This window comes from Brassica napus, chromosome C8 (genome assembly GCF_020379485.1).
Source record: "Brassica napus cultivar Da-Ae chromosome C8, Da-Ae, whole genome shotgun sequence".
Lineage (NCBI taxonomy): Eukaryota > Viridiplantae > Streptophyta > Magnoliopsida > Brassicales > Brassicaceae > Brassica > Brassica napus.
In genome coordinates this window covers 35,545,814-35,571,299 of record NC_063451.1, presented here as the reverse complement: position 1 = coordinate 35,571,299, position 25,486 = coordinate 35,545,814, and the positions used below count along the sequence as shown (strand labels likewise).

The following is a 25,486-nucleotide window of genomic DNA, read 5'->3' as shown; positions in this document are numbered from 1 at the left end:
CAATTTTTTTTATTAAAAAGTAAAATTACATTTAGATCCTGAAGTTAACTAATTTAGAATTATGGTTTAAAGTTAAAAAGTTTTGAGAATATGATTTCAAATTTAAAAATAAATATTAAAAAATTTAAAATAAAAATGGGCTATCTTGATCATTTTTCATATTAAAAATTATTTTTGTGACAAAAGTAAAAAAAGAAAGGCTAATCAAAGAAAATTGATCCGATTGAATTTGCTTTAAACCAAACCAAACCGATCCTCGAATCAACCCTGTAACCAAATTAATTATGTAACTGATCGGGTCTATATCAACATAGGCCCCTAAAGCCCATAGTGACAAAAAAGGCCCCTAAAGCCCATTATATTATATAGGCCTTGAGAGTGTGCTGTTTTTAATTACATCAAAACCCTTGACTACATAGAGTCGAAAACCCTAGAAACGAGAGTTGGACGAGAGGATCAAAGAAGAAGAATGACGCAGAAGAGCAATCAGTTCAAGGGCCAACAGAAGAAGAAGACTGTTGCCCCAAATCGCCATGGAAAAGCCATTCAAACTCGCAAAGGTATTCTCACTTTAATCTCTCGAGATTTTCTGTTTCTCAGATTATCATTGTCTTCTTGTGTTTGTTCTTACAGGAAGGAGATACATGAAACCGTCAAAGACGACGAAAGAGTTAGACACCGACCGGGTATCTTCTCTCTGTTCCTTCTTCCATCTCCGTTAATCTTGAGTCGAACTGTTATCATTTTTTTAATTAAGTTTGGTTTTGTTAATGTTGGAGCAGGAGCTTACGAAATTCATAAACCATTGCAATGAAGTCAAAGCTGCCAACGCTGCTTGCAAAGAAGGTGGTCAACTCAATATTCTCAAAGCCGAATCTCATGCTGAGCCGTCCAAGAAATCCGCCAAGTAGACGAATCATGTTTTTTTCTTTCAAATTGTTAAACTTTTGTGTTTCTTACAACAGTTTTGTCACAAAACAGAGTAACAAAGGTTATGTCAAAGCACATTTTCTACGAGTGATTGAATCTCCATACGCTTATGAATTTATTTAGTATTACCATTAGTTATGAGCTGTTACTACCTTCTTCGTTCCCATTGCTACGCACCTGATTTGAGAATTGCCTTTGATGTTATGCGTTTCAATGTTATTGAGATGCTCTTTTTCCTCTCCTTTTCTCAACCACCTCTTGGTTGTGCCCCTCCCGGATGTGGAGACCATTATACAGCTAAACAGAAGAACTCTTACCACTCACCTGATCAATTACTCGCGGTACACCACGTTAGGGAACGAAACAGACCTTGTCGTTTTTCCCACAGCTGTCTCATTTTCTTATGATAAAATTTTGTTACAACGACAGCCCAAATTAGAACTTGCATCTTTGAAACAAACCTAGCTGTTTCTAATCAACATACTTGAGGTCCCAGCATGAAGCCTCCTATCCAGCAGTTATGAAGGCGAGATTGGATCGTTGGCTAAAACTGATATGTAATCTGAAATGGAGTTTGAGTTTACCTCCTGCAGTTATAGAGTAGCCACTGGTTGATCTAACAAAGGGTCTACTCTCCCTGAGTAGAGAAGACCCCTAAGAAATAGTTTATTCTCCCTCAAAGATAAGCACATTATTTCCCTGCCATTACATAGTTATACATTACCGAATCTATCAGGAAATTTGTGGTTTAGGTTCTCATATGTAATTCTAAACAATATTCATAACGATATCGAATATTTTCCAGTTTCACTTTCGGATTTCCACGAGACAAAAGACGCAGAATGTGTGTCATACCTAACGATCTGTGAACATGTCTTACTGTACATATCTAACACAAGCTGTTCCATCCTCGCATTCAGTTAAAGAAAACAAAAGTCTTCACTATCTTCTTTTTTTTTTAGACAAAAAAAAAGTCTTCACTATCATGGATAGAAAAGCCAGTCCTACAGGGTATACAGGAACTAGGTAGCCAGTTCAAGTATCGTAGTTATCATTGTCAAGTTATAGTCCAATTTCAAGCAAGATGGAGCTCAAGTTAGGAGAAAGAAACAAGAAGGTTCCCAATTCAACAACTCAATATTCCAAGAGAATGTTTTGGAATATCCCCAACAACACTTCTTGTACAACATTTCCTTGCCTTAATATTTGGGATAAGGATAAACGCATTGACTTTGGACCAATACATAATAATACGTAATATTAAGAGGTGATCCATCATTATACCATGACACAGCACGATGTTACGTGATTAAAATCTTTATTATATACAATAATACTTTGCTGAATGAATAATTTGACCAACCCAAAAAAAAGAAACAAATGGCTTCAAAGCGAAGCACTTGATTAAAACGTTTAACAAAACTCAAAATAGAAAAAAAAAAAAAAAAAAAAAAAGGGATCATTCCACGGGCCTGCCCACCGTCTCAACCATCATGCACGGGTTCCCAATGCCCAACTCATCCCACCGTCTCGACCTAACCGACTGCGTCAACCCCGTGAGCCACCCAACCACTTCCTCCATCCCCGGCCTTTTCTCTCTACACGTCCTCACACACTTGGCCGCCACCAACCCCAGATGGTTCCTCACGCTCACATCCACCGGCGGCCCGATCATCGGATCATAAATCCCGCCGATCTTCCCTCTTTTTATCATCGGAATGGCCCAATCCACTATAAACGACGGGGAGTATCTAACGTCTATCGCTTTCCTCCCGCTGATTATCTCCAGGAGCAAGATCCCGAAGCTGAACACGTCGGTCTTAGTGCTTAACCTATCCGCCGTGACGTAGTCCGGGTCGAGGTACCCCATGGTGCCAGCTGGAGGAGTCGATTTAACTTTCTGGTCCTCTACATTGCATCTGATCGCTAGACCGAAGTCGCCAAGCTTCGCGTTGAGGTTCTTATCCATCAGCACGTTCGCCGATTTGATGTCTCTGTGTATGATCGGCGGGTGTTGAGAGTGCAGGAGGTGCACGGCCTTGGCTATCTGGAGAGCGATTTTGATTCTCTTGCTCCAGCTCGATATCGCGATTGGACTAGAAGGCGAATCGGAGTGAATCACGTCGTACAAGCTCCCGTTCAGCATGAACTCGACGACGAGGAGAGGATCCTTGACGTTGTCGGCGCTGTAGCCGAGGAGGTTGACGAACCTAGGGCTCCGGATCTTGGAGAGGATCTCGAACTCGTTGTGGAATTCGCGGCTGATTTCTCTCGATTTCGAAGGTCTCTTGACGGCGACGAGACGGGAGCCGATGACGGCTTTGTAGACGCTGCCGTGGCTTCCGCGTCCGAGGAGGTTGTCGGCGGAGAATCCGCCTGTCGCGGCTTCGAGGTCGCGGTGGAGGAAGCGGCGTAGTTTGGGTCGGTCTTCTGGGGGAGATTCGGTAGGAGGAGGAGGAGGTTTGGTGGCGGCGGATTTGGAAGATGAGACGGCGACTGCGACGGCGGATCCGGCTTTGCACGAGAGATAACCCATTGGGTCGAGAGAATGTAGGAGGAGGAGGAGGAAGGAGAAAGGGAAAGGTGTTGATGAGTCTGGTGGCGTGAGAAGTCATTTTGGTAATAAAGGGACATTTGATTAGATTCAACTCAAGGAAGTGGAGAAGTCATGATTCTTTCTTTTTTTGTTTGTCTTTTATCTAATTATCACAGAGTCGCCCCTCTAATTTGTCATAACTCTCTTTCGTGCCCAATAAATAATAAATGTTATCAATTTTCATCCATTTTTAACCCAAAGTCGCCACTCTAATTTATCACCACTCCGTTTTTCCCCAGATAAATAATAATGTAATTATTTACTCCCAGTCAAGCTAGTGTATATTAGACCAACTCTGGATTAAGCCAAGACGATTAGCCGTTTAGGTAGCCTTTTTGGATCCGAGTTAGATTTTTCGGAATTTCAATACCTTTTTAGGTTTTACTCGAATCACAATTTTTTTAAAAAAAATGCAGTGTTGTACCTTAATATCTGAAATCACCGAAAATTACCAAAAAAATAACCTACATTATTTAAAAGTACCTAATTTTTTTTGTTTAAATGGCAAACTACTTAAATTAAGTATTGAAATTTTCTGAATCAACCAAAAATTCGTTCCTCTAATTTATAATAACTTCGTATAGTACCCAATAAAGATGATTTCGTATGAATTTACACCCTCAGTCAAACTAATGTATTATTATGCTAAGCCGGATAAAGAGTGGTTTGCTTGCATCTTTATCTAGATCCAAATTAGTTAACCAGAGGTTTATTTATGCATCATTACCACTCACACAACCATTCGATTACCGCCACGTGGAGACAGTGGGTGACGACCGACGAGATGACGTGTAATAAACTTATTGGTCGAACACGTTGTAAGGAGTAGTTTTAGTTCCGTAATATAAAAATCTGAAACCTCCAAAAATTACTCAGTAGCAGAACCTTAAGCCTTTCTTCACTGAATTACTCTGCTCCCGGAGAAAAACAAGATAACGGCGACGATGAACTTCTTCCGATGCCTGTCACTATTGGTTGTGATCGCACTAGTGAATGGTACAATCGCTGAGAAAGCTAACTCTTCCGGAGGAATGGTTTGGGCCACTGCGAGAGACGAGGCGGAGCTGGTAGAAGATTCCGGTTTGGTTATCGGAGAACAGGATCAAATCGACGGTGGATTCTCCTCCCTTGATGGGATGTTACACTGGGCTATAGGTAAAATCATCTCCCCCCTCCCACTGCTCTTCTTCTTTAATCTTTCCTCTAGATCTGACTCTACTATCTCCCGGTAGGTCACTCGGATCCTGCGACGTTGAAGGAAGCAGCTAAAGATGCACAGAAGATGTCTATGGATGAGTTGCAGAAGCGTCAAGTGGAATTAAAGGTGCGAACTTTTTGTGACTATTATGACTCTGTTTCTGCTTGAATCTCATCTGAAAGTATTGTTGAACAGGAGCTAGTGGAGAAGCTGAACATGCCATCTGACGCGAAGTTGATGCAAATAGCTGTGTCTGACTTGAACAATGCTTCCTTGTCTCTTGAAGATCGTCACCGTGCTTTGCACGAGCTCTTGATCCTTGTAGAACCTATCGATAATGCAAATGGTAACGAGAAGCTTTAGATTCGGTATATGTTCTATTTTACGGTGATGTTGTTTGTGTCTTCCCTGACTATACATGACTGTGTACAGATTTGAGCAAATCAGGAGGGCTTAAAGTTGTGGCAGGAGAGCTGAATCATTCTGACTCAGAGGTAAGGAAGCTAGCTGCGTGGGTGCTAGGGAAGGCCAGCCAAAACAACCCTTTTGTTCAAGCGCAGGTTTGTTTCCTCCGTTGAACTTGCAGAGCAGGACTGTGTATAGAAGCCATCTGAAGCTTTCTTGTTTTGTGAATCTTGGTAACAGGTTCTTGAACTTGGTGCTTTGACAACACTGATTAAGATGGTGAACTCCAGCTCGACTGAAGAAGCTGTGAAAGCACTCTTTGCTGTCTCTGCCTTGGTACGGAACAACGTAGCTGGCCAGGACATGTTTTATGCATCACGTGGATACATTATGCTTCAGGTGAGCTCACCAGAAAGACATCATTACACTGTCAGTTTTTGGAAAAACCATTCATTACATTATGCTTCGTTCTCCAGGATGTAATGAGCAATGGGAGCTTGGATATTAAGCTGAGACGTAAAGCTGTATTCTTAGTGGGTGATTTGGCTGAGTTTCAATTACAGAACACAGATCAGAAAGCTGAACTCCCTATATTCAGTGATCGTTTGTTCCTAAAATCCGTGGTGGATTTGATCCTTGTCCTTGATCTTGATCTCCAGGAGAAGGTGAAACTCTTAACAGGACACACTGACCTTATTATATTATTCCTCTATGAAGCTTTTGCCACACATCTCCTTCTAACTTCTGCTAATTTGTGTAAATATGTTTCAGGCTCTTACCGCAATCAACACTCTTCTTCAACTCAAATCCATAGAGCCTTTGATTCTCAGAGACTTCTGCGGGTTGCAAGGAGCATTAGAGAGAATGAAGCTGCAGCTGGAGGAATCAATGGCGGATGAAGACAGGAGAGACTATGCTGCAGATGTGGAAAGCCTTCGTGGTGAAGTGGAACTCATCTTCCGTAAAAAGCTTGGACTTTTATGAACCATGATCAGTAAGAAAGCAACTCCTTGTGCGTCTGATTTATTAGTGGGAAAAAGCTTTAGTCAAAGGAGGTGTCCACAAATCTAGCTGCCTTAGATAGATTTAAGATGTGTAACCTAGACAGATCTTGCTGATCCATTTGCTTGTTATTGTCTACTTGTTTTCAATTTTTAATGTATAGTTTTATAAACTTCCCACTATTTTCTTGATTCATGTTTTCATCCAAGTGAAGAGAGTTGCAGAAACTTTAGAACTGTTGTATCAACAGAAGACAAATAAAGAGTCGCATGCGATGTGATCATGATTCTTGATATGTTTTGTAGCAATATGAAACTCAAGATTTGTTTTCATGGGCAAGTATTTAAAGTAGAGATGCCATGATGGTCTTGAGCTCGGCTGCAAGCGCGCCTGCATATGCATACTCTTCAAGAGCCCTCTCAAATATGTTGCCCCGATTAAACACCGGCAAGAACAGCCACAAACCCGTCACCATGACAAACCCGAACGTCAAAACACGACCGACTCCTGTCGGAAGCCTCCACCTCCCGTTGACTTTTTTCTTGACGGCGATCTCCACAGTAGTGCAGAGCCCGTGTACAAGGAAGAACCACATTACCTTCCAATCCGGCATCAACCCTCCCATGTAGAAGAAGATGAGCTCGTGCATCAACCCTGAGACAACAAACGTGGCGAGAACAGCAAGAACACGTGACCAGTTCGGGTCCAAGACAGAGAAGAGCTGAATCATCGGCTCGTACACGGTAGGCCTTAGGATTCCAGTGACCGCCAGGTTCCATCGTCTCCCCCAGAAATCTTGAAGAGATGTCGCCAGGTACGGTTTGTTGAACTGTAGCTCTAGCTCAAGACCTGACATGGCTCGAACCATGGTGGCCGTGGCGGCTAGGATGAGCTCGAGGAGGAGGTAGATATGAATCGCGTAGAGAGTCAATACGGCTTTGTTCGGGAGTTTGCTGTTATACTCGTAGACTTTTGTCATAAGAACCAAAAGAGTAGCCATGATGGTATAATATAATAGACCCTCTCTGGATGATCCTCCATGGGAGTAAGATTTAGGGCTCAGATGAATCTTTTGGTTCTGACTTCTGAAATATTCAAGTCTCCGGAAAGGATGAAAGAAGATGATGGAGACGAACAATGATCAACAAAACTGACATAAGATCTTAAAAAACGTGCCATGCATCGATGTAAACCATGAGGAACGTCTTTTTTATATTTTCTATTCATTGTCAAGTTGACGATCAATAGTATTAAATCAATACTATTAAAACATAAGTACAATTTTAGACCCAAATATTAAAACATAATATAATAACATAATTGTGCCTATAACATTAACATTAATAAATAAACACCATAAAATCTAATAGCTTAAATATGAGAAGATTTTTTTTTAAAAAAAATTTTTGTTAAGATTACATCCCATAAAAATAACAATTAGAAATTAGTGAAAACCATAGAATTTGCCCTTTTTCAAATTAAAATATCCATAGAATTTTTAAGAAAAATTTTCCTAAACGGTCTCAAACCAAGTTTTTCTTCCAAATATAGACTTCAAGACCCAACTTGGCAGAAATGTTTCATTTAATGATACTTAATTACCAGAGCACCTCCAATGTTAATTTAACCTAAATTATTAAATAATAAAATGAAAAATATTTTGAAAACTTTTCGTAAGTTTTCGGCGACGAAGATGTGTCGCCGTCCCTGTATTGTTGTATGTTGTCTCCGTCGTCGTCTACGTATCGCCTCCGCATCATCTTCGCCGTCGTCTGCATATCGCCTCCGCATCGTCTCTGTCGTCTGCGCATCGTCTCTGTCGTCTGCGCACCGCCTCATCTGCGCATCGCCTCTGCATTGTCTCCGATCTGTCCTTGTCACTACAAGCTCGCCGTCTACGATGATGTCATCTCCAAAGTCTTTTCATTTCTTTGATGCTGCTAAATCTCAATATGCGATTTCTCTCTGCTCAAATCACTCATGTGTGTGGTTTCTTCTTACTAGTATTGTAATCTGTTTAATTTGATTGTTGAAAATCAGCATATTGTTGCTTGCATTGTATTGAATCTCAATGGTAAAAACTCAGAAATCTTCAATCTTGGATTCATTTATCATGTTTAATGAGGATAATTGGGTATTACTTCATTTTAACATAGTCATTGGCATCTATGTTTTTCTGAAATAATTAGATCAATATATGATTCAGTCATTGTTTCATTTGTTTCTCCTGTTCCTTTGAATGATATTCCAGTTTTTGGTTATACTCTGCAGAGAGAAAAACATGTACATTGTTTCTAATTTCTTTGTGTTTGTATGATTTTTTTCTTTTTTAGACTATTCAGGATAAGTTTTCTGATCATGTACTAAACCTTCCAAAAAAATTGAATCATGCATGTTATTACTGATTCAGCTAGCTGTAACAAGCAAACTACTGATACATTTGCTTCTCATGTTCCTTTTGAATGTTATTACAGTTTTTGGTTCTACTGTGCAGAGAGAAAAATGGGTAATTGGTTTCTAATTTTTTTTTTTGTGTTTGCTTTATTTTCTACTTTCTTAGACTATTCAGGATAGGTTTCCTGAACATGTACTAAACCTTCTAAACAAATTGAATCATGAAGGTTATTAGTGATTCAGCTAGCTGTAACAAGAAAACTACTATACATTTGCTTCTCATGCTATACGATGAAGTTTCCTATTCATTTGTGTTCTATTCTTTTTCATTTCAATGGTTTGTTGATGATTTACATTTTTACTGATCATTTTCTGGATGTCGTTTAATGGTTACGTGATATGCACCGACCACATATATATTTGTTTTTGGAAGTCTATCTTGAATAAGTTGGATGATTTCCAACTTATGTAATGTACAATTTAGGTTTAAATGCATTTTCCCTCCAAATTCCAAATCACAATTTGAAATTTCCCAAATATGAAGATATAAATCCTTAGTATTTGATCTGATTTCATTTTTTAGTTTAAACTTCTTTGTTAGAAAGAAACGCACTAATATTCAACTATTTTGGAAACTCATCCAGAAATTCCAAATTTCTTTCCAACGTTTATAATATAAAATTTACGGTTAAATACATTTATGTTTTAGCTTCTACCAGATGATTATCCTCAGTCTAACGGCTAAACCCCTTCTCTTACAAAACTGAAGCACTTGCCTCATCCCACGTTCGATTCCCCTTGGAATCGGATCGCTTTTTATTTTTTTACTTGAATAAAAATCAATGGATTATATTCATTTACTTACATCAACAAACAATTGAAACACACTTGGCCTAGTGGCCATACTTTATTCCCCCTTTCCCTAGAGATCTCGTGTTTGAATCCTGGTAGATGTATATTTGTTCTTTTTTTTTTTGCTCAAAAATTCCATATCATAATTTGAAATTTCCCAAATATGCAGATACCAATCCTTAGTTTTTGATCTCATATCATTTTTTAGGTTAAACTTCTTTGCTAGAAAGAAACACACTTATATTCTACTATTCTGGAAACCCGTCCAGAAATTCCAAAGTTCTTTCCAACGTTTATAATATAAAATTTATGGTTAACAAAGAGAAAAAGGAAACTGAGGAGCATTACATGTTTATTCTCCGCTTGGTCAAGGAACAAACTCAATCTGAATCTGAATGGAATGAGGTTTCGAGCAAAGTAAAATATATTTTTCGCAAATTGATTTGCTTGATGTCTTTATCAAGGCTGAAAACTTTGACTTTGTTGCTGAGTTGGAAAAACTAACAGCAGAGCACATTGAAGCCGAATGAAACTTGGCTAATGTCAAGGTTAAAGTAATTGACTGGCCAAAGCTTGGGAAAAGTTGGATGGATAATAATCTGATGTTATCAACTTCCCTTTTATGTTTTAAGAATAACTAGACCCTGACCCGCGCGCCAGCGCGGATATGAATTTTCAAATTTTAATTATTTATTTTATTAAATGATGTTTTTGTAATATTCGTTCATATTATATTTATTAAGTAAATATTTTTTTTTGCATCTTAAACTATCTATTTTTTTACGATGTGTGATATCATATAAAAAATATAAAAAATGAGTATAGAGTTAATTAGATAATTTTAAAAATAGAAATTTTTATTTCGTGTGCGATATCATATAAATAATGATCCGCCCAATTAACAAAAATCATGATTATTTTATGTGTAATTTTTTTTATTTTGACTATTTCCTTAAAACTATATTAAATTTTACATATTTTAATTAGAATATTTTTAATATCTTTACCTTTTTATTTGAAATGTAACTCAATAATTTTTTTAACAATTATAACAAAATATTTAAAAATATTTTTAGAATTTGTTTGAAAAATATGAAAATTACATTTTAAATTAAAATTATCCTAAAATATGATAAGTTTTGATGTAAACGAAAACTCAAATTATGTCAAAATAATGATATTCAATGATAATAACAATTTTAATTGATTATTTTTTAAAAAATACATTTACAAAAATATTGTTTGAAAGAAAATTCATTTATCTTTCAAATATAAAATGAAAATATTATAATTAAATAATATAAAATATGAATAAAAACCATAAATTTAGCAAATGACAACTGAGTTATATTATGCTAAAATTTTCTTTCTAACAATTTATCAAATGACAAATGAGTTATGAGCAAATAATACCATATAATTTTTAAAAACATAGCCATTCTTAAATATTTTTTGAATAAATAATTATTTTTAAATTTAATCAACTGAAAATAATATCCGTACAATTGTGTGAGTCAAATTCTAGTTTTATTGATGCATGTTATATATTAGTGTTGCATGTTTTAGGTAACATTTTAATGAAGCACGTTTTTAAAAATCTCCATTATTAAAATTATGCACGTAAGGATAATTCATGAGTTTTTTTGGTTGATTAAATGACATTATGTCCAAATTTATTTAAGGATATTTCATTAAGGTAACTGAATAAAGATAAACAATAAAATAAGAAGTTTAAATTCATTTAAGTATATTTCATTAATGTAACTGAAAAGACAAGTAATAAATTAGGCAGTTTTATTCGTTTTAGGATACTTCATAAATGCAACTGAAAATGACAAGCAAAAAAAAGAAATTTAATTAATGAAGTAAGAACATTTTCAAATGGGTATTTCTCTTTTAATAATATAGATATTTATGTATTATGAAACCAACATCATGTTGTATGGTCACTTTTTCCTTAACGGAATCATAACATTTTTTAATTTTTGTATCAGTCAGCAAGAGAATTGCTTATATTGCTTTTAAAATCTTACTCATTTTGAGATATAACACCTTGGCTTAGTGGTCTTGTATCTTGGTAATCTCATTTTCATATTCGATTTTTGGAAACTCATCCTGAATATCACAAATGGTATCCTAGATAATATATATTTATCTCTGTGAATAAATAAGTTCACATTTCACAAAACGAATATCCACCGTAGCCTAGCGGCTAGCCCTCTACTCGTACACAACTCGTATCGCACATTAAATTTGCCTTCGATTCCCTTTGGAAACAAAACCATTTTTTTGCTTTTAATTAAATATAAATATGTTGTTTATATTGGTTTAATTATAAAAATTGGCAAGTATAACACCCTTGGCATAGCAGCTGCACACTAGGATTCCCTTTACGAGAGTTCTCGGGTTTAATCTTGGTAATTTCACAATTAATTTCTTTTTGAAGTTAAGGCTTATGCTTACTCATTTTATTTTTTGGAAATTCATCCTAAAAGTACCATAGATATGTGTTTTACAATGATAACAAATTTTAACACTTTATTGATAGAATTACTGACAATGCTTCAAGACATTCTAAAATTTCTTTAATAACAATCTAAATGAAACAAACGTCGTCGTCATTCATTACAAACTTCTTACTTGTCCAAGTCAACATCAAAGTTCAAAAACATAGTCTTAGCATGACAGGTATTGAATCTCCCATCGCGTTGATGTCCTGCGTAACCAAGCCAAATTTTTTTTTAAATTTTCTAGTATCCGATTTTCTGGAAAGCTATCCTGAAATTTTGAAACACCTTCCTGAAACTAAAAAAAAAATTCCCACAAATTTTCACAAACAAACTCATCTCAGTCACACTCAGGAAAATTGGGATTGCGGATAGTAATACCACACATAACAAGCACAAAATGTAATGGAAACATTAAATGTACTTAAGTGAGTGTCTTAAGAGGCAAAGCCTTTGGTTCTGAACCTAAATATTATGAGCCAACTCATCTTCATCAAAAGCCAAATCCTGAACAAAAGTGAAACTCATAAGCAAACCGTAATCTCTATAATCTAAAGGAGAAAAATAAAAGTGTAGATTCTTCACCTTATCCTCATAACCAATGTTTTGAAAACCAGACCGGACATCAACTCGGTATTTTTTACTGGGTGACTGGTTGAACCGGTTCAACCAGGTTTTAAGTATTTTCTTATATATATATAAGAAATGTGATTAAGCAGAAAATACACTTAGAAATATCCCCTATATATTATTTGTGAAACATTACAACTTCTTTTTGTAGCCACATGTCATCACTAGGATGATTCTTAGAATTACTAGAGAAATATGTTGGTCCATCTAATTATATAATAAACTTTTTATTAAACTAACCATAAATTCATTATTAATGTCAATTATTATTTCCTTAAATAAAGATTACGGAATTACCTAATGTGAGTAAAGTATATATGACAATTAATGATTTTGAATAAAAAAAATCTGATAAAAAAAATGTATCTTCTATCAAATTTGTTTAATTTAAAACTATTAAAATAACTTTTAAAAAACAAAATAACCATATTATAAAAATTTAGATTTTTCTGTATATTTTATATTTTGAATTTTAAAAAATGACTATAAATTACTAAAATTGTTAAAAGTCTCACATTCAAATTTTGCGATCCATGGTTTAAAATTTTTGTTATGACAAAATACAAATGATTACAAAATCATATAAGTAAAAGTCTAATTTAATTAATCATTAAGATTTAAAATATATATGTATATATATATCATTCTAAATTAAACTATAAACCATATTGAATAAATAAATATTTTAGTTTCAAAATTTACTTTGAATAATTTTTTTGATAAAAGTTTTGAACTAACATTGATAAATTTTTTTAAATTATCAATTACTAAAATTATTAGTCCCACAATGAAAATTTTGTTATCAGTAATTTAAAGTTTTTGCTATTAAAGATACACATGATCAAAAAAAACATATGAGTAGAAAACACCATTAAAAAAAAATAGACATTAATATTAAAAATATACTATGTATGTTAATATCATTTAAATTTAATTACATACCCTATCAAATTTTTTAAAAAAATTGATTGTATTAATAAAATTGATTTATACGTTCGCACCAATTTTATTATATATGTAATAGTTACTGACTTTTAATTATTTAATATATATTTATTATTTCATAATATGTAAGAACATATAATACATAAAATAATTTATATATATAATTTTTATCCCGCGCAAGGTGCGAGTCTTAATCTAGTTTAGTATTAATAGAGAAACATATAATTAAATAATTATTAAATAGAATTTTGTGATCACTAGCTATTGGTTTTGCGCCTGACCACTATTCTTTATATATTTTTTATATATAAGTTAAAATAAAATATACCATCAATGGATATAAACATATGCAATTGAAAAAGAAGGAAACAAATGCTAATTTCTTTTTGGACTAAGGGAAAACAAAGGAAACAAATGTAAATAAGAAACATTTACATTTGCAAAAGAAGGAAACAAATGTTAATAAAAATTAAAAGAGGAAAGAAATGATTGTGGATTTCAAACGGAATGGTAAGAATCTGAAATCCAATAAAAACGTACCATTTTTACATCACAATTAATGCAATTACATTTATTATTTTACTGAACCGGGTTTATTTATTGACCTGAATCGCCGGATTAACCTGTTTTTGACCGGTTTTGACGGTTCAATTTTAGTCCGGGTTTTAACTCAATCCGGACTCGGTATGTTAAACTATCCACGGTTGAACCGGTCGGACCGGCCGGTCCGGTCTGGTTTTCAAAACCTTGCTCATAACTATCGACATTTCCGAATATAGCTGCAATAAAAGCATCAAATTTTGGCTAGCTACATGTTTTCTGCAGGCAGGACACTCATGGTTCCTGAAAATGCAATTTTGCCAATAAATAAAACTCAAATAAGCTCCTTATATAGCAATGCTAGACATATAATATACCACACACTATCCTGCGTAACCTAGAAAACAAAAAAATCCAAAATTTGTTAACATCGGCTTTTATGAAAAGCTTTCCTGAAACTACAGAAATCATTCATAAAAAAAAAAATCACAAAGTTTCACAAGCACGGACAATCGAATTGAAATTTCATAAGTAAATTCACGAACCAACCAAACATATCAACATGCGTAAGCCAAACAAGACACCAAACAAAAAGTTTTTCAAATTTGTTAACATCAGATTTTCTGGAAAGCTTTTCTGAAACTACACAAATCCTTCCTGAAATTTAAAAAACCACACAGTTTCACAAGCGCAAGTAAGAGACTAGAAATGTCATAAGCAAATTCACGAGCCTACAAATATATTAACATGCGTAAGACAAACAAGACACCAAGCAAAAAAAAATTCAAATTTGTTAACATCAGATTTTCTGGAAAGCTTTCTTGAAACTACATAAATTCTTCCTGAAATTTAAAAAACCACACAGTTTTACAAGGGCAAGCAAGAGACTAGAAATGTCATAAACAAATTCACGAGCCTACCAAATATATCAACATGCGTAAGACAAACAAGACACCAAGCAAAAAAAATTCAAATTTGTTTACATCAGATTTTCTGGAAAGCTTTTCTGAAACTACATAAATCCTTCCTGAAATTTAAAAAACTACACAGTTTCACAAGAACAAGCAAGAGACTAACCATTTTATAAGCAAATTCACGAGCCTACCAAACATATCAACATGCGTAAGCCAAACAAGTAAAATAAAAAACAATCTTACTAAAATTTCTATGTGTCATTGCGTGTTTAAAATTTCTTACCAAATTTTATAGATGGGTACGAGATTTTTGTAGGTGGTTTAAACTCCGATAATTGTTTGTAGACCCTTCCTGAAATCAAACAACTAAAATAAAGAACAATCTTCTCAGAGAAATGAATAAATACTTATCTCAAAAGATTAGTAACTAAGAATCTTGCCTTGTTAGATAAGTCTTTCACCATCGGGTTGCAGAGTAGGTGCAATTTTCAAATGCCAAAAGTTAACTTCAAATCGTATCAAATGCTTAGACGTGAGACTAAACATGATTAAGACTTTGTAGATGAGTTGTTATCATTGGTATTGAACTAGCTTATCAAAGACATATCCCAACTTAGCATAAAAATACCAGACAAGATCAAATACAATACAAAAACACACAAAAAGGCAATCCTTTGAGAGATTGGGAAGAAATCGAGTACCTTGGAGAGAAATGGAAGCTTAGGTTTAGCGGAGAGACGTAAAAAAAAACTTTTCGAGGGAGACGAGAGTTGCTTAGTTACTAATCTCTTTGAGATATGTGTTTATCTGTACGAAAATTCAAAGCAAACAAGGTAACATTAAACATCTGTTTGCGAAACAACCAATTTTTCAATTAAGAACCCTAATATTGATTTTGAATTGGAAATGTTTAATTAACATTTACATGGATTAGTTCGAATTTCGACCGATAAGAGTGTTGATGGTTGTAGATTCACCATGATTTATCTCCGGCGTCATCGAAAGGAGAAGACGATGATGGTGGAAAAGTCGAATCTCTTCGTCATGATCCTAGTCGTTCGTTGACTCATTTTTCTGTTTTAAGTTTTATTACTGAGAGAGTAGTTTAGACTTTTGATTTGATCTATTAGTGAAAGCTATTAATCTGATTTCTAGTTTGTTGTGTTATTTTAGAGACATAAACTTAAATAAGTCTATTTAGTAGAATTACCCTTTTTTAATTATGTACAAAAGCAAAAATTATAATATTTATTAATGCAATCAATTATATAGATTTGCATCTAAGATATGATAGATTTTGGTTGTTTAAAAATTTCCATAATAACTGAATTTTTTATATATAGTAATATATTTTATGGATTCTAATATATTTTAAGCTAGATTTTATATAGTAATATATTTTATTCTTCGCGCTTTAGAAAAAAAAACATGGGTTCTATTATGAATAGTCTCAGTTCAGATTTATTCAGTTTTCCCAACTAAAATCTCATGTATTTAACATATATTCAAGGATAATAAAAAGATATCTTATGTAAAAGACTTACATTATGAATGTAGTTGTCATATTTTCATTAAAAAATTTGGCTGTTTTTTTTTTTTTACAAGTTATCTTCTTCAAAATTAAAAAATAAAATTCCTTCAAAATTTTATCCTTGGGCAACAAAAAAATTATCTACTTAAAATTTGTATAGTGATCGCATTTGCATATGTTGGCAATAAAATATATGGACATCGGAAAATAAAATATATAATATGTATACAATTTTTATTATTGAATATATTTTTGATAAACAAAAATAGTTATGTGCTTTTAAAGCTATGTCAAAATATTACGCTCCAATTATAAACGTCAAAGCTCAAACTTTAAAATCAAAATGTTATTCAGCACATTAGATACAAGTATAAAATGTCAGTAAATAAAAGTTGTGACGGATCTTCTGCGTTTTCAAATTTAGTATTTGCATTGTATAACCATAAAAATTATAATTTAAAAAATTAAATTACCATCTGAGAGATACCCGTGCGGAGGATGGAGCAGCTAGAGATGGAAAACGGCCGTGAAACGAAGAAGCAGAAGACTGCAGAAGCAAAGGACACGCCATGGACGAGGTTTCAAGTGGATAAAGTTGCAGAAGAGAGTAGTGAGAGCTCATACATACACATAAAAATTAACATACTCATTTTTTTAAGATGTGTAACCTAGGCAGATCTTTTTTTTTGAAAAGAACCTAGGCAGATTTTGCTGAGCCATTTTGCATGCTATTGTCTCTACTTAAGAGATTTTCTTCCAGCTCATCTTTAATTCCACATCATGTTTGCAATGTTTAATGTATAGTTTTATAAACTTCCACTATTTGCTTAAATCATGCATGGTTTATGCAGCAACTTTGAAATTTTTATAGCAATAAAAAACAAAGAAAGAGTTATTACATTCATGATCTTGATCTGTTTTGTAGCAATAGAAATACTCAATTTTTTTTTAAATCTTTTAAGTGTTTAAAATTAGAGAAGCGATGATGCTCTTGAGCTCGGATACAACCGCGCCTGCATGTGCGTACTCTTCAAGAATCCTCTCAAATATGTTTCCCCGCTTAAACACTGGCAAGAACAGCCACAAACCAGTCACCATGACAAACCCGAACGTTAAAACACGGCTGGTTCCTGTCGGAATAAACCTCCACCTTCCGTAGACTTTTTTCTTGACAGCTATCTCCACAGTAGTGCATATCCCGTGTACAAGAAAGAACCACATTACTTTCCAATCCGGCATCAACCCTCCCAGGTAGAAGAAGATGAGCTCATGCATCAAACCTGAGACAACAAACGTGGCGAAAACAGCTGGGGCCTGCGACCAGTTCGGGCCCAAGACAGAGAACAGCTGAACCATCGGTTCGTAGACAGTAGGCCTTAGAATTCCGCTGACAGCCAGGTTCCATCGTCTGCCCCAAAACTCTTGAAGTGATGTAGCCAGGTAGGGCTTGTTGAACTGTGGCTCTAGCTCAAGACTTGACATGGCTCGAACCATGGTGGCTGTGGCAGCTAGAATGAGCTCGAGGGAGAGATATATATGAATCGCGTAGAGTGTCAATACGGCTTTGTCAGGGAGTTTGCTGTTATACGCGTAGACTTTTGTCATAAGAACCAAAAGAGTAACCATGATGGTATAATACAAGAGACACTCTCTAGATGAGTAAGATGTGGTAGGTTTAGGGCTCAGATGAATCTTGATGGGCAAGCAAGAGACAGCTAAGAAAATAGGGAGAGATAATAAGGGTTTACTGTCTGAAGCAAGAGGACCTCGTCCTAAAGCAAAGAGAAAGAGCTTGAAGTTAGCGAGCCAGGAGATGAAGAAAGCCGTGATGCCGACAGCATGTATGTTGGACAATGATAAAGGAACTACGAAGAAATAGAGGAAGACTGGTATGAATAGTATCATCCTTCTCATCCCTTTTGAAACCAATCGGGCAACGACATGAGTGTAACACAATGAGATGATCACTAAACACCACGCGCTGATGAAACTCACCATCTCTGTCAAGTCTCCGGAAGGATGAAGAAGATGATGAACAAAGATCGACAAAACTGACATAGGATCTTAGAAAACGTGCAATGCATCGATGTAAAACCATGAGGAAAGTCTCCGTTGTATTTTCTATCCATTAACAAGTTGACAAATGACATTAAAGAACCATATCTGTCTCTTCCTCTAGGAATATTTAATTGCTTTAAGACACGTCTTATGTCTCTTCCAGTAAGGTTTGGTCATCGAGACCATCTCTAGGTAAACCATCATCGGTCTTGTTCTCCTAGCAATTCTTTTTTTTTTCCTGTGACCTCAACATCAAGAACCATATCTATCTTTGAATTTGGATCTTCAAACTTTGAAATATAGCTTTTGTTGTTGCAACTATTTAAGAGGAAGCCAAAAGTTTCTAGCTTTGATTCTTTGTAAGCGTTGACTACGGTTGTATTCATCCACTATGTTGATCAAGAACTTATTCTTCAGCACTATCATCCCTTTAATAAAGAAACCCTCCAATTTTGATCAGACCAGGTTCTTTCCTTGAAAGTCTAAAGTTTAGAATCATAGTCAAGAACTCAAGATGGAAGAGATAGCCACACTCATAGTTGCAACCCTCCAGGGCCAGATGATGCTTCTCACTCACACACATGCTTCCACACTCACACTCACCCCCATCATCCCAGTATTATAAATATTTTCTTTTCTTTTTATACGATATGTATGGTTGTCTGATTATGTGATTATTTATTGTGTAACAGGATTCACAAGAGAATGATAATTCTGACATAAGCGGTCATGTGGGAACAGAGAGGCAGTGAGGAAATACAGGGAGAAGAAGAAGGCTCGCACCGCATACCTTGAAGACGAAGTCAAGAGACTGCAATCTCTGAATGAGTACTTGTTTAGAAAGCTTCAGAGGCAAGCAATGGTGGAAACTAAAATCATCAAACTCCGAGCTCTTCTGGTAGAAATGCAAGTGAAGATTGATGATGAACTTGGTGGTTTCTCGTTTCAGAAGCAATGCAACGGTTCTGGTTTTGTGTTTAAAGAAGGGGATGTCTCCCTTCTGTGTTGGCTATATATATGACATTGGTGATAAATGAACCATGGAACAGAGAAATAAAAAACAACGAAAAAACTTGAGCCTAAATGGTTCAAAGACTAGTGTTTTGTAGGTTAGTGATTTTTCACTTTTTGAAATTATATTTTTAGCATATGCATCATATATAATGATCTCATTTTTTAAAAAACTGAGTTTTATTTGATCTAGGCCTGATGGATTCTAACACAATCTCAATCTCTTGTAATCACACAGATGAATGCAACATAACAATAAGGAATGTAACGTGTGAAGTGGCAAGAGTAGACTGTGAGGAGAGCAAGGCACTTCGTGAACCTATTCACTCCATTGTTCTCCATTCACCACTATTCTCACATTAAGCTTTTCACATGCTGTGGTATTGTGTATATATATACATGTACGGGTTTTAGTTAGGGGACAGAGGTAGGGTTGCAAAATAGTTAACTTATACATAAATTGTAGTTTACTCCATATTTGATTTGATGTAATTTGATTTGGAATGAGTAGGACGAGGAGGATTATAGTTGTATGTATGATTATGATTGTGGGCTTGAAAGATCTTTGGGGGTCCATTTATTGATTCTCTACATGTGGGCATGGTGAAAACCCAATCACAAAAGGATAAGGTATATACATCATACATACATGTGTCTTTGAAAATCCATTGGTGTGGACTTGCACCAATCATTGAAATTTTAATTCAATTTGCCTCAAACATTTGCACGTAATAATCATTCTCCCATGTAGTGGAATCAAATATTTGTAGATGGGTCAATCATAAGACCGCAATTTTAAAATTTTGGGGGTAATTATTTATAGCCACATAGTAATAAGATTGAAGCACGTAATCATAGAGTGAGGTGTTATGTTAGGTGCCTCGGCTCCTGTGACTAGACTAGACCACTGCTTTTGACACTCACAAAAAAATAAACTATTATAAATTATCAATGCTTTCCATTGTTGGTCATCTTTTACAAAAAGGTCCTTTCAAAATTTTAAAATTTGAAAAATACTAATTCCTTTTACCCTACATTATTCGAAAACAATGATGTCTTTTCATCTTTAACCCTACCCTCTCATGTATTCAACAATATAATAGTTTGAATATCGCATTAAAAGTTATAATATGTGGAAAGTACATGCCCGATACTTTATATAGTCCATATCATATAGCAAAACTATACATGCTGGTTTACATTGCATCATGGAACTGGTCAAGACATCTTACAATTATATATGCCACTATAATTTTTATTCAAGAGAAATTGGTCATGATAATTTTTTTAAGTTCAGTCAAACATGCCAAAAATGATTGAATCAGATATTAAGCAGTTCTGCAACAGTATTGACTAAGAATTAAAGTGTCTTACCAGACATTAGCTGGATAAGTGTCAATATGGATAGCATGTTTTATGTTTTCTAAATTCCTAATGACTCAAGCTAATCATAAATGCAAATCTATACTATACTAAAAGGGGGATATAAGCTCCTCTTAGAGTGTCCACGTAGGCACAAAAAATCGTCCAATCAGAGAGTCCGAAGTTACCACGTCATCTCATTTACTTTTTTCGTAAAAAATGAAAAACAATGCAAAGGAAAGGATCGAACCCGGGTTAGTATGACATAAATATAGGGCAAATACCACTAAGCCATTGAAACTTTCTTGGACATATATACAAGAATCACTAAATATGTAATCACAAACTCTTATGTACATTTACAATAATATGGATTCAACTTTCAAGACTCCGATACTTTGTTTTGTAAAAAAAAATAAGTAAGTGACTAAGCTAATATATTCTTTGAAAGTGTGAGAACATTGACAAATATGAAAAAGCATAGATTTTTGTTTTCGTGACAAAGTTAAGAATTTTGTAAAAGTAAGTTTAACATAAAATTTTCGTGACAAATATGAAAAAACATAGATTTTTGTACAATTTTGACAAAACAACTCAAAACATAGTTCTCTAATGTCTTAATAAAATATTATTTAAGAGTGCAATAATTAAATATATCAATTAAATAAATTTTGTAATTTATAGACAAAACAATAACACAACAGATTTTGAAACATTTGTTTAACCTATCGATTTCTTTTCATGAGAATCCAACTCTATACTATACTAAAAGGGGGATATAAGCTCCTCTTAGAGTGTCCACGTAGGCACAAAAAATCGTCCAATCAGAGAGTCCGAAGTTGCCACGTCATCTCATTTACTTTTTTCGTAAAAAATGAAAAACAATGCAAAGGAAAGGATCGAACCCGGGTTAGTATGACATAAATATAGGGCAAATACCACTAAGCTATTGAAACTTTCTTGGACATATATACAAGAATCACTAAATATGTAATCACAAACTCTTATGTACATTTACAATAATATGGATTCAACTTTCAAGACTCCGATACTTTGTTTTGTAAAAAAAAATAAGTAAGTGACTAAGCTAATATATTCTTTGAAAGTGTGAGAACATTGACAAATATGAAAAAGCATAGATTTTTGTTTTCGTGACAAAGTTAAGAATTTTGTAAAAGTAAGTTTAACATAAAATTTTCGTGACAAATATGAAAAAACATAGATTTTTGTACAATTTTGACAAAACAACTCAAAACATAGTTCTCTAATGTCTTAATAAAATATTATTTAAGAGTGCAATAATTAAATATATCAATTAAATAAATTTTGTAATTTATAGACAAAACAATAACACAACAGATTTTGAAACATTTGTTTAACCTATCGATTTCTTTTCATGAGAATCCAACTAAACAAGATAAAAAAAAACAATTAGATTTATTTAATTACCATTTTATTCAATTTTGATTAATTTCAAATTGTAATAATGTATCTTTTTGAAGTTACAAAAAAAAATGTTCTTTCTCTATTACACTAGCATTATATATAGATTCCATATACACAAATAAATATAATATAACAATATAAGCTTGCTTTCCCCGATTCATATGAAAACTTTTTAAGTTATCCACCAAAGCAAATTAATTAAATCAATCAAATTGTTAGAATACAACAAATTAATATATAATTTTATTTTAAATTAAATTATTTAAAAAGTGTATTTTCATTAAAAACAAAATAATAAATAAGTAAAACTGATTTGATGGTAATTTTTATGACATATATATTATGTGAAAGAAATATAAGCTTAATATGAAAAAAAATCTTAAATACAAAAAACTCTAAAATTAACAAAAAAAAACTAATAAAAATTAAACTATGATATCAATTGAAAGCTTATTAGACAATATTAATAAAATATTTAAGCGGTAACTAGACAAATTTGATTTTTTTTGCTAGCCAAAAATTTATTATTATTTTTTTTTGTCATCATCAATTTATTTATTATTAATTAGCATCAGTTATTTCAAGATGTTTAAGAAATGATGGACTTAAATGATATATGAACTATGAATATTAGTACTTTGTAAAGCTGACTTAGATAACACATCTGCACATCATTTCCAGTCCTTTTTGATTCAGTTTTTATATTCAGATTTGTTTCTTGACTGTTAAGAAGATTGATAACTGTACAAATGTCTCATTTGAATATTATATGTCTATAACCGAATCCCCAACATGAGACAACTTCTTAACAAGATAAAAAAAAAACAATTAGATTTATTTAATTACCATTTTATTCAATTTTGATTAATTTCAAATTGTAATAATGTATCTTTTTGAAGTTACAAAAAAAAATGTTCTTTCTCTATTACACTAGCATTATATATAGATTCCATATACACAAATAAATATAATATAACAATATAAGCTTGCTTTCCCCGATTCATATGAAAACTTTTTAAGTTATCCACCAAAGCAAATTAATTAAATCAATCAAATTGTTAGAATACAACAAATTAATATATAATTTTATTTTAAATTAAATTATTTAAAAAGTGTATTTTCATTAAAAACAAAATAATAAATAAGTAAAACTGATTTGATGGTAATTTTTATGACATACTCCCTCCGTTTTTTAATATAAGTCGTTTTAGAGAAACTTTTTTGTTCCAAATTATATGTCGTTTTCGGTTTTTTATGTAACATTTATTAGTAATTAATGTTGTCTGACCAATGATAATATATCTTCTATTTTTCTATTGGTTAAATTGTGGTTAGGTAAATAATTAATGATGTTTTTGTTTCGAAAATATAAGAAATTAATGATTTTCTTAATTTATGTGCATACCTTCAAAACGACTTATAATAAAAAACGGAGGGAGTATATATTATGTGAAAGAAATATAAGCTTAATATGAAAAAAAATCTTAAATACAAAAAACTCTAAAATTAACAAAAAAAAACTAATAAAAATTAAACTATGATATCAATTGAAAGCTTATTAGACAATATTAATAAAATATTTAAGCGGTAACTAGACAAATTTGATTTTTTTTGCCAGCCAAAAATTTATTATTATTTTTTTTGTCATCATCAATTTATTTATTATTAATTAGCATCAGTTATTTCAAGATGTTTAAGAAATGATGGACTTAAATGATATATGAACTATGAATATTAGTACTTTGTAAAGCTGACTTAGATAACACATCTGCACATCATTTCCAGTCCTTTTTGATTCAGTTTTTATATTCAGATTTGTTTCTTGACTGTTAAGAAGATTGATAACTGTACAAATGTCTCATTCGAATATTATATGTCTATAACCGAATCCCCAACATGAGACAACTTTGTTTAAAAAGTAAATAATTTCATTTTTTTATATTATATAATAAATATATATTATTTACTGATAATAAAAATATAGTTATTCATCTATCACAAATATCTATGCAAATATGTGAATCAAGTACAACAATCAAACAACATAATGATTTTCAAAAAGAAAATTTTAAAAATATATTTATGTTAGGTAGTCTTATTTTATATTATTTAAATAATATAATACAATATTATACATTATCTTTTAGAATTGAAAAATACATATATATCAGTTAGACAAATTAAGCGATAATTAGACAAATTTGAATTTTTTTTGCCAGCCAAAAGTTTATTATTAATTAGCATCAGTTATTTCAAGATGTTTAAGAAATGATGAACAAAAAAATAGGATGTATATAAATGATATATGAACTATGAATAGTATTTTGTAAAGCTGACTTAGATAACACATCTGCACATCCATTTCCAGTCCTTTTTGATGTCTAAATTCAATTTCTTCAGAGCAGTTATTCCACAAAGAGATCGTATGCGATATTGTTTTGATATTCAGATTTGTTTCTTGACTGTTAAGAAGATTGATAACTGTAAAAATGTATCATTCCAATATGATATGTCTATAACCGAGTCTCCAAGATGAGACAAGTTTGTTTTAAAAGTAAATAATTTTATTTTTCTTATATTATATAATAAATATATATTATTTACTGATAATAAAAATATAGTTATTCATTTATCACAAATAACTATGCAAATATGTGAATCAAGTATAGCAATTAAACAACATAATGATTTCCATAAAGAAGATTTAAAAAATATATTTATGTTATGTAGTCTTATTTTATATTCTTTAAATAATGTAATACAATATTATACATTATTTTTTTAGAATTGAGAAATACATATAATATCTTATCCGCGCGTAGCGCGGTTAAAAAATCTAGTGTAATTACAAATAGAATAAAACAATTTAGAAAGAAGTCTTGGGGGGGCGACAAAAAGAAAAAAAAAAGAGTCTTGGGGGGATTTATTTCCTTTAATTAACAAAAAGATTAAGCTAACTTAAATGTGTCCCTACAAAATATAATGATGAAAATGAGAAAAGGACAGTAGGAGAGAGTGGAGGCCCCAGCGTTACAGCTGGTCTGCATATCAATCCACTGCGCGTGAAGAACACACCTCAACGTAAGGAGCGTGAGTAGTATGTCTTAACGTAAGGCGCGTGGAGTTCACTATCCAAATGAAATGAAAAAGGGCTAGTGTCAGAGA

At 32.9% G+C, this 25,486-nt stretch overlaps 5 protein-coding genes across 5 annotated transcripts; 2 read left to right on the top strand and 3 right to left on the bottom strand.

Moving 5' to 3' along the window:
- The first annotated feature begins 388 nt into the window (after positions 1 to 388).
- On the top strand, positions 389 to 1,021 carry BNAC08G23350D. The gene is made up of 3 exons (XM_013804367.3): positions 389 to 560; positions 634 to 686; positions 783 to 1,021. The coding sequence occupies exons 1-3, from the start codon at positions 470 to 472 to the stop codon at positions 909 to 911; spliced, it is 273 nt and encodes a 90-aa protein (XP_013659821.1). The 5' UTR covers positions 389 to 469; the 3' UTR covers positions 912 to 1,021.
- A 1,190-nt stretch (positions 1,022 to 2,211) lies between these two features.
- Positions 2,212 to 3,707, bottom strand: LOC106367857 (serine/threonine-protein kinase-like protein At3g51990). The gene has a single exon (XM_013807718.3). It carries the CDS (start codon positions 3,464 to 3,466, stop codon positions 2,390 to 2,392), a length of 1,077 nt encoding a protein of 358 aa, XP_013663172.2. The 5' UTR covers positions 3,467 to 3,707; the 3' UTR covers positions 2,212 to 2,389.
- Positions 3,708 to 4,385: 678 nt separating this feature from the next.
- LOC106367858 (nucleotide exchange factor SIL1) lies at positions 4,386 to 6,308 on the top strand. The gene is made up of 7 exons (XM_013807719.3): positions 4,386 to 4,681; positions 4,759 to 4,850; positions 4,920 to 5,070; positions 5,157 to 5,284; positions 5,370 to 5,528; positions 5,606 to 5,794; positions 5,901 to 6,308. The coding sequence occupies exons 1-7, from the start codon at positions 4,471 to 4,473 to the stop codon at positions 6,111 to 6,113; spliced, it is 1,143 nt and encodes a 380-aa protein (XP_013663173.2). The 5' UTR covers positions 4,386 to 4,470; the 3' UTR covers positions 6,114 to 6,308.
- Positions 6,271 to 7,419, bottom strand: LOC106367859 (acyl-CoA--sterol O-acyltransferase 1-like). Its single transcript, XM_013807720.3, has one exon. It carries the CDS (start codon positions 7,129 to 7,131, stop codon positions 6,475 to 6,477), a length of 657 nt encoding a protein of 218 aa, XP_013663174.2. The 5' UTR covers positions 7,132 to 7,419; the 3' UTR covers positions 6,271 to 6,474.
- A 9,901-nt stretch (positions 7,420 to 17,320) lies between these two features.
- Positions 17,321 to 20,900, bottom strand: LOC111208572 (acyl-CoA--sterol O-acyltransferase 1-like). The gene has a single exon (XM_048764570.1). The coding sequence runs from the start codon at positions 18,500 to 18,502 to the stop codon at positions 17,402 to 17,404; it is 1,101 nt and encodes a 366-aa protein (XP_048620527.1). The 5' UTR covers positions 18,503 to 20,900; the 3' UTR covers positions 17,321 to 17,401.
- Between the last annotated feature and the right edge of the window lie 4,586 nt (positions 20,901 to 25,486).

Excerpts from the sequence above, each read along its gene's own strand:
- BNAC08G23350D (XM_013804367.3), top strand. The coding sequence starts at position 470 with ATGACGCAGAAGAGCAATCAGTTCAAGGGCCAACAGAAGAAGAAGACT. Across the intron at positions 561-633 it reads AGCCATTCAAACTCGCAAAG|GAAGGAGATACATGAAACCG; the intron begins GTATTCTCACTT and ends TTGTTCTTACAG. Across the intron at positions 687-782 it reads AAGAGTTAGACACCGACCGG|GAGCTTACGAAATTCATAAA; the intron begins GTATCTTCTCTC and ends ATGTTGGAGCAG.
- LOC106367859 (XM_013807720.3), bottom strand. The coding sequence starts at position 7,131 with ATGGCTACTCTTTTGGTTCTTATGACAAAAGTCTACGAGTATAACAGC.
- LOC111208572 (XM_048764570.1), bottom strand. The coding sequence starts at position 18,502 with ATGTCAGTTTTGTCGATCTTTGTTCATCATCTTCTTCATCCTTCCGGA.
- LOC106367857 (XM_013807718.3), bottom strand. The coding sequence starts at position 3,466 with ATGGGTTATCTCTCGTGCAAAGCCGGATCCGCCGTCGCAGTCGCCGTC.
- LOC106367858 (XM_013807719.3), top strand. The coding sequence starts at position 4,471 with ATGAACTTCTTCCGATGCCTGTCACTATTGGTTGTGATCGCACTAGTG. Across the intron at positions 4,682-4,758 it reads GATGTTACACTGGGCTATAG|GTCACTCGGATCCTGCGACG; the intron begins GTAAAATCATCT and ends ATCTCCCGGTAG. Across the intron at positions 5,071-5,156 it reads ACCTATCGATAATGCAAATG|ATTTGAGCAAATCAGGAGGG; the intron begins GTAACGAGAAGC and ends GACTGTGTACAG.